We start from the raw sequence: 12,136 nt of genomic DNA, 5'->3' as shown, positions 1-12,136 counted from the left end.
TAGAAGGGAGTTAGTTTTTGCAAGTATACTGGTAATCAATTAAGTTAGGGGGATCAACCGAAATCTAATTTGTTGTATCTTTTTATTTTGTGTGATATTTCTTTTTTAATTTTACTAATTTCTGTGATATTTCTATAAAGTGTTTCGCAACATTTTTACGGAATATGGTGATGTGTAGTTGAGCTTCTTACCATTTCTTAGCAATTTGTTCATATTTTAAAAGGGTTGTATTTTTTCATATACACTACTACAGATACAGGCTATAACAACGGTCAAAAACCGTTGTTATATAAAAAAGCGGACGTTGTTAAAGCGTCCGTTGTAGAAGGTTTTAACAACGGTTGGTTTACTTAACGAAACCGTTGTCAAAAAATATTAACAACGGTTTTATGTATAAAAACCCGTTGTGGAAAGTGTGACTCAATTTTGGGGGGAAAGTTATAACAACGGGTTGTAATATACAAAACCGTTGTTATAACTAAAGACAACGGGTTGTTTCTCAATAACCGTTGTTGTTTGTTCTTAAAAAATAAAAAAAAATTAAATTAAATATTACTAGATGCATGCATAACTACGGCCTGTTAGAATTCCGATGCATGCATTATTACTGACATCACTGTACATATGAACGGATAATATGGAATGAGAAGGGTTAGTAATAGGATTTGAAGCAAAGATTATTGAGAGATATGATGATGATTATTATGGCACAACTTCCTAACATATATATTAATTAAAAAGCAATTAACTCAACCCACACATTGCTTAGTATAAATACATTGCATATCTCAACTAACATTTCCATTATCTCATATATTCATCTCCAAACTCTAACTGTTAAAACAAACTCTACTTAATCTTTCAAATCAAACTCAAAAAACTCTAACAAAATGAATGATTTCATCCTAAAGACTCTTACCATGATCGAGAACAACAACAACTTCATCCGCCGGTTCCTCCATATTGAGGAAAGTTTCAGAGCTACCTTGCGGAAGCTCGATCCGCACCGAAGCACGCCAAAGAAAATGGCTTGACGGAGCAAAGAAAGCAGCTTGCGGCTATATGACGATATAGCAATCGGCTGAACTAACCTCCAAATAGCCAAGGAGGAGAGGACGGATACGATAGAGCACAATAAGATCCTCCATGAAAATATAAGAATTGCATTTTTACATATGTAATTTTTTTTTTTTTTAATTTATGTATTTATAAATATATATATATATATATATATATATATATATATATATATATATATTAATTATGTTTATCTTACTTCTTCATCTTGCTTCTTCATTGTTTTAGTAACTAATTATGGGAACAATACTTAAACAAATAACATAATGGTCGATAAAAACACATACATGCAAAAGAAATAAATAGAAAAAGAAAATAATGACGATGAAACTAACGAAGACGTGACGGCGAGATTTACCCGATAAATACGAACGTAATGACGATGAAATCACAGTGACGGCGAGAAGATAAAACGACGATGAGAAAGAGAGAAATAGAGAAAGAGAGAAAGAGAGTGTGTATGTGTTTTGTGTTTGTTTGTCTGATGTGTTTGTGTTTGTGTTTGTGTATTAAGGGTTGTGTTTGTGTATTAAGGGTTGTGTTTTGTGGCTGCAGCAGACTTCTGTTTGTGTGGTTTATAGTATTGAAGGTATTGACAACGGTTATTAAACAACAACCGTTGTGAAATAAGTTTTAACAACGGTTGTAAAAAACACCCCTTGTTAAATAAGGTTTAACAACGGGTTTCAAAAATAACCGTTGTGATTACTTTTCACTAACTTTGCGCCAATTTTGCGCCAAATTATTAACAACGGTTGTGCATGTGTGACCCGTTGTTAAACCTAATAACAACGGTTTTTATAACCATACCCGTTGTAATTGATTTTAGTAAAATTCGAGCCATACATTCTACAACGTCTATTGTGATTTTCGTGAATAATCGTTGTTAAAGGGGCGTTGTAGTTGCCTGGATTTGTAGTAGTGATATACATTTAAGGATAAACAAATTTGATAAAAAAAGCATTCGAGAATCACAAAGACAAATAACAAGATTGTCAAGATAAGATATGGCTAAAATTCTGAAAACGTGGATTGCATTAGAATATAGAAGCACGGGGCATCGTATGCTTGTTCCTTCATTATCTATTGGAATCGAAAGGCACTCTTATTTTTTGCTCAAAGTAACCACTAATATAACAAGGCATTTGGAAAATAAAAATTAGATTTTGCCTAAATTAATTTAATTGAATTATAAAGTTGCTACGGTATATCCATCTTATTAGGGTGGCGACTTGTAATCCTACAAATATTATAGTGGAAGAATTGGACTACTCGTCCCGCGATTGTTTACCTCATTGGTTTTTCCGCGTAACCAAAAATTTTATTGTGTCTTTGTCTATTTATTAAATTCAATATTTTATTTTATTTTTCCGTCATTACACAAAGAGGAAAATACGAGTTTTTCCTAGAGGTGGCAAATAATGACACGACACGAACCCGACACGAAATTAACGGGTTTGGGTTGAGACTTAATCACCCATTTATGTAAGTGGGTCGACACGAACACGACACGATATTTAATTGGGTTGGGTTAGGATTGACCTCTCTAAACACGAACCCGACACGAATGACCTATTTACTAAATTAATCCTAATTTTTTTTTATCCTCATCACATAAATATACTTAAACTTTCAAAATATGGACGTGACACGATAACCCGACACGAAGTTAATAGGTTAGGGTTGAGGCCTTATGACCCATTTATGTAAGTGGGTCGACACGAACATGACACGAGATTTAATTGGGCCGGGTTTGGGTTGGAGGGAATGTGACCCGTTTACATGTGACACGAACCCGAACCCGAACCCGACACGACCCGATATGTTTGCCAGGTCTAATTTTTCCCAACAATTTTCAACTACTAACTGCTACTGTATATATCACTTAAATGATTAAATCGTCAATAATTGTTATCCGTTTTTTTCTGAACTTACAGCTGTTCTATATCAGGAGAGTTGTAACATCTATTGTTACCAGAACATAAAACATCTACACTTGTTTCACAAACTGGTTTCATTTCTCTGCATGTGCTTCCTTTTTTCAATTGTTATTATTTCTTAAGCAAATTATCAAACATCAAACATTTTATAATTCCTTAAACTTACTAAACAAAGTAGCCAACTTCAAGCTTAACTTGGTAACTAAGCGGAAATGAGCAGTATCCTCACCAATGAGTTACAGGGTGAAGATTATGATTGGGAAAAAGAGCTGAAGGCCTTCGACGAAACAAAGGCAGGTACTAAAGGACTGGTAGACTCTGGTATAAACATTCTTCCTAAGATGTTCATTCAACCTTTTGATGAAATGGTACAAAAATCGAGTATTAATGATGCAAACCTTCGAGTTCCTGTTATTGATCTAGCAGGACTAGACAATGATACAGACCGCGAAAGAATAGTTCAGGAGGTCTTGCATGCATCACAGAAATGGGGATTCTTTCATGTATTAAACCATGGTATTCCCATGGATGTTCTTGATGGCATAATAGAAGGTATCAAGATGTTTCATGAACAGGATATAGAAACCAAGAAAGAATTTTATGGCAGACGCAAGAAGCAAGTAGAATATAACAGTAATTACGATATGAGGATGAAAGCTGCTATCTGGAGGGATACATTGACTGTTAATTGTTCCTATACCGATCATCTTGACCCCAAATTATTACCACCCATATGCAGGTAACATTATCTAATGTTTCTACTTTTACAAAATTGCTCATTGTTGTTTCATCATCTCTTTTTCTCCACAGGAACGCAATATTAGACCATACTAACCAAGTTCTCAAGCTCGGCAACACCATACTGGAGTTACTGTCACTGGCACTTGGTCTAAAACCAGATTGTCTGAAAGAAATGGAAAGTGACAAGGGATGGACCTGTGTGTACCACTACTACCCTCCGTGTCCACAACCAGAGCTGGCATTAGGAACTGAAAAACATTCTGATTCTTCCTTCATTACAGTTCTTGCTCAAAACCAAATCGGCGGCCTCCAAGTTCTTCATGAGAATCAGTGGGTTGATGTTCACCCTATTCCTGATGCCTTGATAATCAACATTGGGGACATTCTTCAGGTTTTGTCATACCATCCTCTTTTAACCTCAGCTAGATTATGTTTGTTTTCTGTCCAGTTGACGTGACATATCAAAATGGAATACGTAAACTATCAAACGAGATGAGACAGAGGTCTTACTAAACTAGACCTGAAGAATGTCAGATTTAATACCTAGTTTAGCTATGTTGCAGAATTAATCGAGATTAACCCGTTTTTCTCATTAGCTATTCCATGTATGTGGCAGATGATATCTAATGACAAGCTCAAAAGTGTGTTGCATAGAGTAAGAGCCAATCGTGACGGTCCAAGGATTTCTGCAGCCTTGTTCTTCACAGGTCTAGCCACATCCCCAAAGAATTATGCTCCAATCAAAGAGTTAATCTCAGAGCAGAACCCACCAATGTACAGAGAATTTACTATAGGTGAATTTATAGCGAATTACTTCTCTCGACCACTCAACGAAGACAGATACCATCACTTCATGATCAAAGACAGTGAACCAAGCAAATAGAGGACAAGCATCCTGTTGCTATCAACCTGAAATAATAAAGACTCTCTAGTTCATAAGTATGTTATGAACAAATTAGGACTACGCCATTTGTAATGCATATTTACAACTTCGCTTTCTATCCAGTTTATGTCCCTCAAAGCTATCCAGTTTATCTACTTCCACCTTAGCTTCCCTAGCTATATTTGGACAACTCCTTTCTAAAAAGTTCTCAGATGATGTGCTGAATAAGCTATAATTACACTCCACCAGTTTTTAGCGACTCATTCTCACATTTCGAGATAACTTCCACTATCACAAGTATCTCAATATTACACAATTTATATAAAAATTTATACAAGTACGCTCTTATTAAGACATTTTTTCGCGGCTAATCTCGCAACATAAATTTTGTCATCTTTTGTAGTAGTTATCTAATAGTCAACCAAAACGTCATAAAAGGAAACTAGTATATGTACAACAACGGAGGTAGTAGTAATTGAAAGGTAAGGGGCTGAGAGATTTTAGCTTAATAAGCACAAAATCCACCCGTCCATTTGTGTAGGTAGATAACAAAATACGCTATCTAACTATGTATATACGGAGTATAAGATTGTTGATTTAGTTGGCGGAACTTCTTTTTGGCTTCCTTATGGGTGTGGTTGACCTCGTTTTTGTAAAATTGTATTAGGAAGACGAAACAAAAAAGGCTCTCATGTAAGCTCTAAAGATTTACCCTCGCCATATACGAAATAGGTTGTGGGAAAATTTAAACCTCATTATCCCTTGAATACATCCAAAGCTCAATGGAGTTTTCTTGCAATTTTGATACAAATTTCTGTACATAAGAAGATGCTTTAAGTATATCAGCGAAGAGAGTAATTTTACCACGAAAGAATGCTTTAGTGTAGGCATAGCTTCACAATTCACCGTATATAGCTGATCGCAATTCAGGAAGGACTTCATCAGAAGATGGAGAGATGTCGGTTTCAAGAGCTCTTCCATCCAAAGCTTCACAAACTATTTTAATAAAGCGAGTTAAAGAAGTTTCTGAAATTTAATAAAACATATACTAGCATATAGATGAAAAACGATTTGCTACACACAGATGCGTTATAATGAATGTAAAATCATTTTTGTAAATAATTTTCTCAAGCCCATTTTTACAGCATAGAGAAGAGTAGAAACAGGAAAATCAAACATACATAGTAACTGTGGAGATGTGATGAATGAGGTGCCAGTCCTCCCCACTTGGCTGATAGCATCTTTCCTCGAGCTGCTTTGTACAGAGGTTGATTGTTAGGCATTCGAGAGAAGTGAGTTTAGGCATCCAATTTGGCAGAGATTTCAGTTGATCGCACCACGATAATTCAAGAGTTTGGAGGGATGTCAGGTACTGCATTCCCTCAGGCAGATTCTTCATGGTACCACAGCGCAAATTCAAATAACGCAGGGTTCGGCCAAGGTGTCGCCATGGTATTCCCTCTTCTTCTTCTTCAGCATTTCCGGTTAGAAGATTAGGACAGTGATCTATATGTAAACCTGTCAAGGCAGATAGATGTTCTATCCCTCCACATAGACTCTTGATCTTGGGGCATTCGGAAACTTTTAGATCTCTAACAGTAGATAAGTAGCCGTTTTGAAACAACTCTCTAACTTCTGATAGACTCTTTAGGACATCATATTTAATTAACAATTTTGTAGGGAACTGATGCTCCAGCGACACCAATTTTAGGGATCCCAATTTCCTTGTAATAAGCTTCATTTGTTGAGGAGTTGAGGAAGAAGAATCCTGTGTTAATTTCAATTTCATAGACCTTTTGTAATCACGTATAACCAAGCGCGCAACAACAGGACAGACAGGAACGGATGTCATCAATGGGCATTTAAGTATCTCACAACTTCTCAATTGTGAAAGAAAGGGAGATGAAGGTGATCCTGACCACCATCTTTTCAACACTGGTAAATCTATGAGCTGTAGCGTTTCAAGGCAAGGAAAGAATTTTTCAGCCCTTGAGCCAACTGATGAATTTGAGTCTAGATTTCTAGTATCCTCCATATACTCCAAATTAAACAAGTTACGGACATACAAATCTTTCAGATGACGCAGTTTTCCCAACCATGGAAGGGACTGCAATCCTTGACAATCACAAATTTCCAAAGAAACAAGATTAGGAAGAAAGGCGCACAATTTATCTCTTGCCCCCCAACTTGGCATCCTTACACAATTATATCCTTGCAACCCTAATTTCTTCAAATTAGAATGGGGAGACAACTTTTCTAACAATTTTTCCTCGAAATCCAATCTAAAGCATGTCCATGTACGTTCGATACAAATACTAATGGCACTGAGTTGTTGCTTTCCACTCATACATGCATCTCCCCCCCCTACTGACATCATTCACAAAAGTCCCATTTGAAGGGATTTGAATTTCAATCACAAGTTGTCCTCTTAAACCAACAAGAGCTTTGAGGTTTTCCAATTCATCAAATAAATGTGTTTCACCTAAATTTGTCTTTCCCAACATAAATCTACCCAGTGTTTGCAAATTCGTCAATTTCCCCACTCCTAATGCTAGACAATTTAGCTTATTACAACAATCTATTCCCAAGTAGATAAGATTATGCAATTTGTTAATTGATTTTGGGATAACTTGCAGCTCATAATTATCCGAGAGATCTAAATATCGTAGGTGCAACAATTTGCCAATGGATTTTGGTAAACTGCTAAATTGTAATCCACTTAGGTTTAATGTCCGGAGGCACACGCACGTTGCTAGCAGTTTACGAACAAGTAACTCGTCCGCACCAATATCCCCAAAACTGTGTAACTGAAAATATGTACGAATACGACTCTTCCCGAGAAAACTTCTCAAACAATCACGTTCCATAACACAGACATGACGAACTTTATCACCTAAGTCACCAACTGTGTTTGAATTCAAAACACAAACCTCGTATCCAGAAACTTCCATGGCAATATCATGCATAAGATCATGAATTTTACATGAAACGATTTCACCATCTTCATTTTTCTCTACATCTTGAAAGAAGCACCTTCGTAATAAAACCAAAAAATACTCCTCAGCTGCATCTTGTATGCTTTGACCTTTTTCTAGAGGTACAACGTACCCTTGTGCCATCCAAAGATTAACTAATTTCTGTTTTGGAATTTCAAAATCTTTGGGAAATAGTGCACAATAGCTAAAACAACTCTTGATTGGGGAGTCCAGATTGTCATAGCTTAACTTCAATATAGGCATGATCCCCTTTTCTTCATACATGATGTTAGCTAAACCCGTCTCTAGAACTCGCTCCCACTTAGTTTTATCTTGTCCATACAGGAGGGTTCCCACTGCTCTTATAGCAAGAGGAACATTTGCACATCTTTCAATGATCTTTTGTCCAATTTCAATCAAGTAGTTAGGCGCGTTTATATCTTCAAAAGCTTCCGGGAAAGCGGTTTTCTCAAACAAACGCCATGAATTATCATTAGATAAGCCCTCCAACTTGTGTGCAAAACCTTTACCAACAATTTTTGCTGTTTTGGTTGATCGTGTGGTTACTAACACCCAACTTCCCTTTGCCGCTCCCTTCAGAAACCCCTCTAACTTAAGCCATTCATCCCGATTCTCGGTCCATACATCATCTAAGACCAGTAAAAACTTGTCTTTCACAAGTAGCTCTCGCGCTTTGCTTTGCACAACCTCCAAGGTGCAACCATCGTGTTGTTCATGTGTTGCGGAAACCAAAAGGTTTTTAAGAACGACACCTTCATCTAGATGTCCTAAATCTTGATCAGAGACACACACCCACAATCTCAACGGAAATTCTTCTTTGACCATATCGTCATTATACACAAGTTGGGCAAGAGCAGTTTTTCCTATGCCTCCCATCCCCGTGATGGTAAGGAAAGACACTTCACCTTGAACATTAGAGCCTATCAACATGCGTCGAATCTTCACCACATCATCATCTCTTCCAATGATATCATTGGCATAAATATAGGAACAAGTTTCAACTCTTCTTTTCCTAATAGGTTGGGGGTTGATACCAAGTCCAAATTTAGTATGTACATGAACAATATTAGCCAAGTTCTCCTTAACTTTCTTAACACCATGAGACATGTTATAAGCAACACCCATGTCCTTAAAAAGTGAAAAAAGACGCACCTTATTACCTTTTATGAGCTTCTTCTGCTGAGCTAGGGTGACAAATTCGTCAATCAGATCATCGGCATCATAAGCAGCATCCTTGAGCTTTTTAATATAAAGTTTTGTTTCATGGGTTAGCTTCTCTGTCTTAGCTTCAGCATCGAGTAAGACAGCCTTGATGGTTTCGACAGTTTGTTGGAGCTTCTCAAGATCGGCTTTGTAACCTAACATAGAGCAGACTTTTTTAAGCTCGGGACACTGCAGTGCTGCAAAAATAGTTTGAGCAACAGACAATGCAGTTCCAATGTCCATTTTTGTCTTTGCTTGGATATTGTTTTTCTTTGCCTTTAATGAATCAAGAGTAGTAGCAACTAACAAGCTTTGATCCAACACAATATGTAAATCTTCTAAAAGTTAAGGAAATGAATAAATAATGACCTGCTCTGAAGTCAATGCTCAAGTAAACATTTATTTAATTAGAGTGTGACTACTTTTTAATCTTGGATTTACATACAGAGAAGCATATTACACGTTCATACACGTGGTTTACCGAAAGCGGGTAATTTTAAATGCTCAAATCAATTAATAAGTGCAAGTGACAATTTAAAATTTACCGAGTGTTTTTGTTCCAACACAATATGTATCCATTTGCTCTTAACATTGTTCATCAACTTGATCTTTAAACAATAGAGATTTAAGTTGAAATTTTAAAATCGTACCTAATTCACCCCCTCCCCCTCTTAGGTACTTAGAATCCATAACTCTTCACATGTATGCAACTACTGTAATGGTGATCATAACGAACGTAATTATGATCATTCAGCTTACGCTGTCATGTCTTATGAGTATGCACATGGTAGAACATTACTTAGGAAAACTTCTACGAAAATAAATTGGCATAAACTAGTATTTCATGATCTTTTCTTTAATAAACAAGGTCGTTAGAGAATAGGTCTTTATCTTGGTTTTTGACTTAATCCTGGTTGAAGAATATTATCGAGAAGGTGGATATGTACATCAGTACATGGTACCACATTACTTGGATCTATGTAATTAGGTTGGCATGAACTCCGGTATTTCATGTTCTTTTCTTCATTTAACAGAAAGTTTACTTAATCGGAATATGTATATAGAAGCTAGTCCAGCTGATACAGAACATGGACAACAATATGAGCTGTAAAATACAAAGAGATTATGATCAGGAGGAACAGCTCAAGGCTTTTGACAACACAAAGGAGGGAACTAAAGGATTGGTAGACTGGGGTATAGACATTCTTCCAAAGATATTCATTCGACCACTCAATGAAGTATCAGGAAACTGTCGCATTCATGCTGCCAACCTTGAAGTTCCCATTATAGACCTATAAGGACTCGAGAAGGATAAAATCGCAAAAGGGTAGTTGAAGAAATCCGAGATGCGTGCATCAGAGAAATGGGGATTCTTTCAGGTTATTAACCATGATATACCCTTGGATGTTTTGGACAAAATGTTAAAGGGCGTTCAGATGTTTCATGAGCAGGATTCTGAAGTTAAAAAAGAGCTTTACAGCCGAGACAGGAAACAAGTAGTATACAACAGTAACTATGATCTTTACAAATCCAAAGCTGCTAATTGGAGGGATTCACTCATTATAAACCATTTCTCTACAGGTCATCTTGACTCAGAAATGATACCACCAATCTGCAGGTAATAATGCTAATTTCTAATAAGATTATTTGGGTCCTGCACACTGCTGGACCAAAACGACATTGTCGAAAATATAGAAGCCAAATTTATATATGCTATGTTTTTTAATTTCTTGTGTGGGTAGCGACCCCCTCCTCGCCTTCGTGGATCTTGATTACTACACTGATCACTGGATGTTTTTACAGAGAATGTCAAAATTCAAAAAACTACCTCTTACTCCAGTCTGTTTGTTCAAAATGATTATAAGAAAGGGTTGAATTCTAAATCTTTCATCAGATGCTTTTCTAGTTTATACTCTCTCAAATGTAGCCAATAAACTGGATTTGGCTTTTTTATACTCACTTCAAAGTCAAATTTGAGCTGTTTGATTGAGATGAAGGGAAGAAATGTTATCCTAGGTCGCAGGCACAGGTCTCGGATCTTCCTCATCTATATTTTGGTGCACAAATTTTGGATCAACAAGCTAAATTATTTGTTTTTCCACAGGGAGACAATACTAGATCATACCAAACATGGTCTCAAGCTAGGTGATATTCTACTGGAGCTATTGTCACTGGCACTTGGTCTAAGGCCAGAGTCAGACTATCTGAAAGAAATGGAATGTAACAAGGCTGGGCCTGTGTATGTCATTACTACCCTCCATGTCCACAACCCGAACTGGCCTTAGGAACCGCTAAGCACTGTGATTCTTCATTCCTCACTGTGCTTCTACAAGATCAAATTGGCGGACTCCAAGTTCTTAATGATAATCAATGGGTCGATGTTCAGCCTATTCCTTGCTCATTGGTTATCAACATAGGAGATCTTCTACAGGTTCTGGTTTTGCTATATAACAAACTCTTGTTTAAGACTGGCTAACGGAAAGTGTTTTCTTAAACCAACTCCATCCACATTTAACGTCAGATCGTCTTACGTTAGACTTGTTTTGTGCAAGTATTTCTTAGCAATTTGGAATGCTACTAGATCCAAATCCTCGCTAATTATGTCATGAATGTCACAGATGATATCTAATGACAAATTCAAAAGTGTGTGGCATAGAGTGAGAGCCAATCACGTTGGTCCAAGGGTTTCTGCAGCATTCTTTTTTTCTGGCGTTACCACCTCCCAAAAAATTTATGCTCCAATAAAAGACCTAATCTCAGAGGAAAACCCACCCATTTACAGAGAATTCACTATTCAAGAGTTTTTCATAAACTTTTTCTCTTGGTCTCTAGTTGAAGACAGAAACAAGTACTTCATGATCAATTACGGAGAAGACAGAAATTGATATGGTCTACATGCTAAGGAGAGTGGTGGTGGAGATTTTCGATAGACTACTGCCTACTGCTTGTTCTGTTGATTTTTTTTTTTTTTTTTTTTTTTTTTTTTTTGTGTGTGTGTGTGTGTTCCGTATCCTATCCAAAACTCATTCTTTGGCTTTTTATTATGACGGAATAAAACAAACCAGCTCACTTTGTTGGTTCCACTTCTTTTCATTTTCTGAAGTAGCTATGCTGTTGTATGCAATATGCAGTGGTTCAAGTACGCCAAGTTGACTTTCCATTTTATTTTCATAGCAAGTAAAGGAACTTTATGCAATATGCAGTGGCTCAGGTGTGGATTATCCAGTGCCTTTTCTTGCCTAAAAAAGGACTTTATGCAGTATGCAGCAGTAGTATCACAGCTTACATACTTGGCG

General features: G+C 36.7%; 2 protein-coding genes and 1 pseudogene across 3 annotated transcripts; 2 read left to right on the top strand and 1 right to left on the bottom strand.

The window, feature by feature from the left end:
* Positions 1-3,050: 3,050 nt before the first annotated feature.
* On the top strand, positions 3,051-4,763 carry LOC141621999 (1-aminocyclopropane-1-carboxylate oxidase homolog 1-like). 2 transcript variants are annotated; one of them, XM_074438092.1, is made up of 4 exons: positions 3,051-3,338; positions 3,444-3,756; positions 3,828-4,149; positions 4,375-4,763. In XM_074438092.1, exons 1-4 carry the CDS (start codon positions 3,230-3,232, stop codon positions 4,639-4,641), a joined length of 1,011 nt encoding a protein of 336 aa, XP_074294193.1. In that variant the 5' UTR covers positions 3,051-3,229; the 3' UTR covers positions 4,642-4,763. The 2 variants fall into 2 exon arrangements, with proteins under 2 accessions (XP_074294193.1, XP_074294192.1); XM_074438091.1 differs by having other exon boundaries at positions 3,099-3,756.
* A 2,193-nt stretch (positions 4,764-6,956) lies between these two features.
* On the bottom strand, positions 6,957-9,083 carry LOC141620618 (putative disease resistance protein RGA1). The gene has a single exon (XM_074437442.1). The coding sequence runs from the start codon at positions 9,081-9,083 to the stop codon at positions 6,957-6,959; it is 2,127 nt and encodes a 708-aa protein (XP_074293543.1).
* Positions 9,084-9,928: 845 nt separating this feature from the next.
* On the top strand, positions 9,929-11,807 carry LOC141620617 (1-aminocyclopropane-1-carboxylate oxidase homolog 1-like; annotated as a pseudogene).
* Positions 11,808-12,136: the final 329 nt, after the last annotated feature.

This window comes from Silene latifolia, chromosome X, assembly GCF_048544455.1.
Source record: "Silene latifolia isolate original U9 population chromosome X, ASM4854445v1, whole genome shotgun sequence".
Taxonomy (NCBI): Eukaryota; Viridiplantae; Streptophyta; class Magnoliopsida; order Caryophyllales; family Caryophyllaceae; genus Silene; species Silene latifolia.
This window is presented reverse-complemented; position numbering and strand designations above follow the sequence as displayed.

Bases quoted from the DNA above. Each gene is read 5' to 3' on its own strand.
- LOC141621999 (XM_074438091.1), top strand. From the start codon at position 3,230: ATGAGCAGTATCCTCACCAATGAGTTACAGGGTGAAGATTATGATTGG. The intron at 3,757-3,827 runs GTAACATTATCT...TTTTCTCCACAG, and splicing joins TTATTACCACCCATATGCAG to GAACGCAATATTAGACCATA. The intron at 4,150-4,374 runs GTTTTGTCATAC...TGTATGTGGCAG, and splicing joins ACATTGGGGACATTCTTCAG to ATGATATCTAATGACAAGCT.
- LOC141620618 (XM_074437442.1), bottom strand. From the start codon at position 9,083: ATGGACATTGGAACTGCATTGTCTGTTGCTCAAACTATTTTTGCAGCA.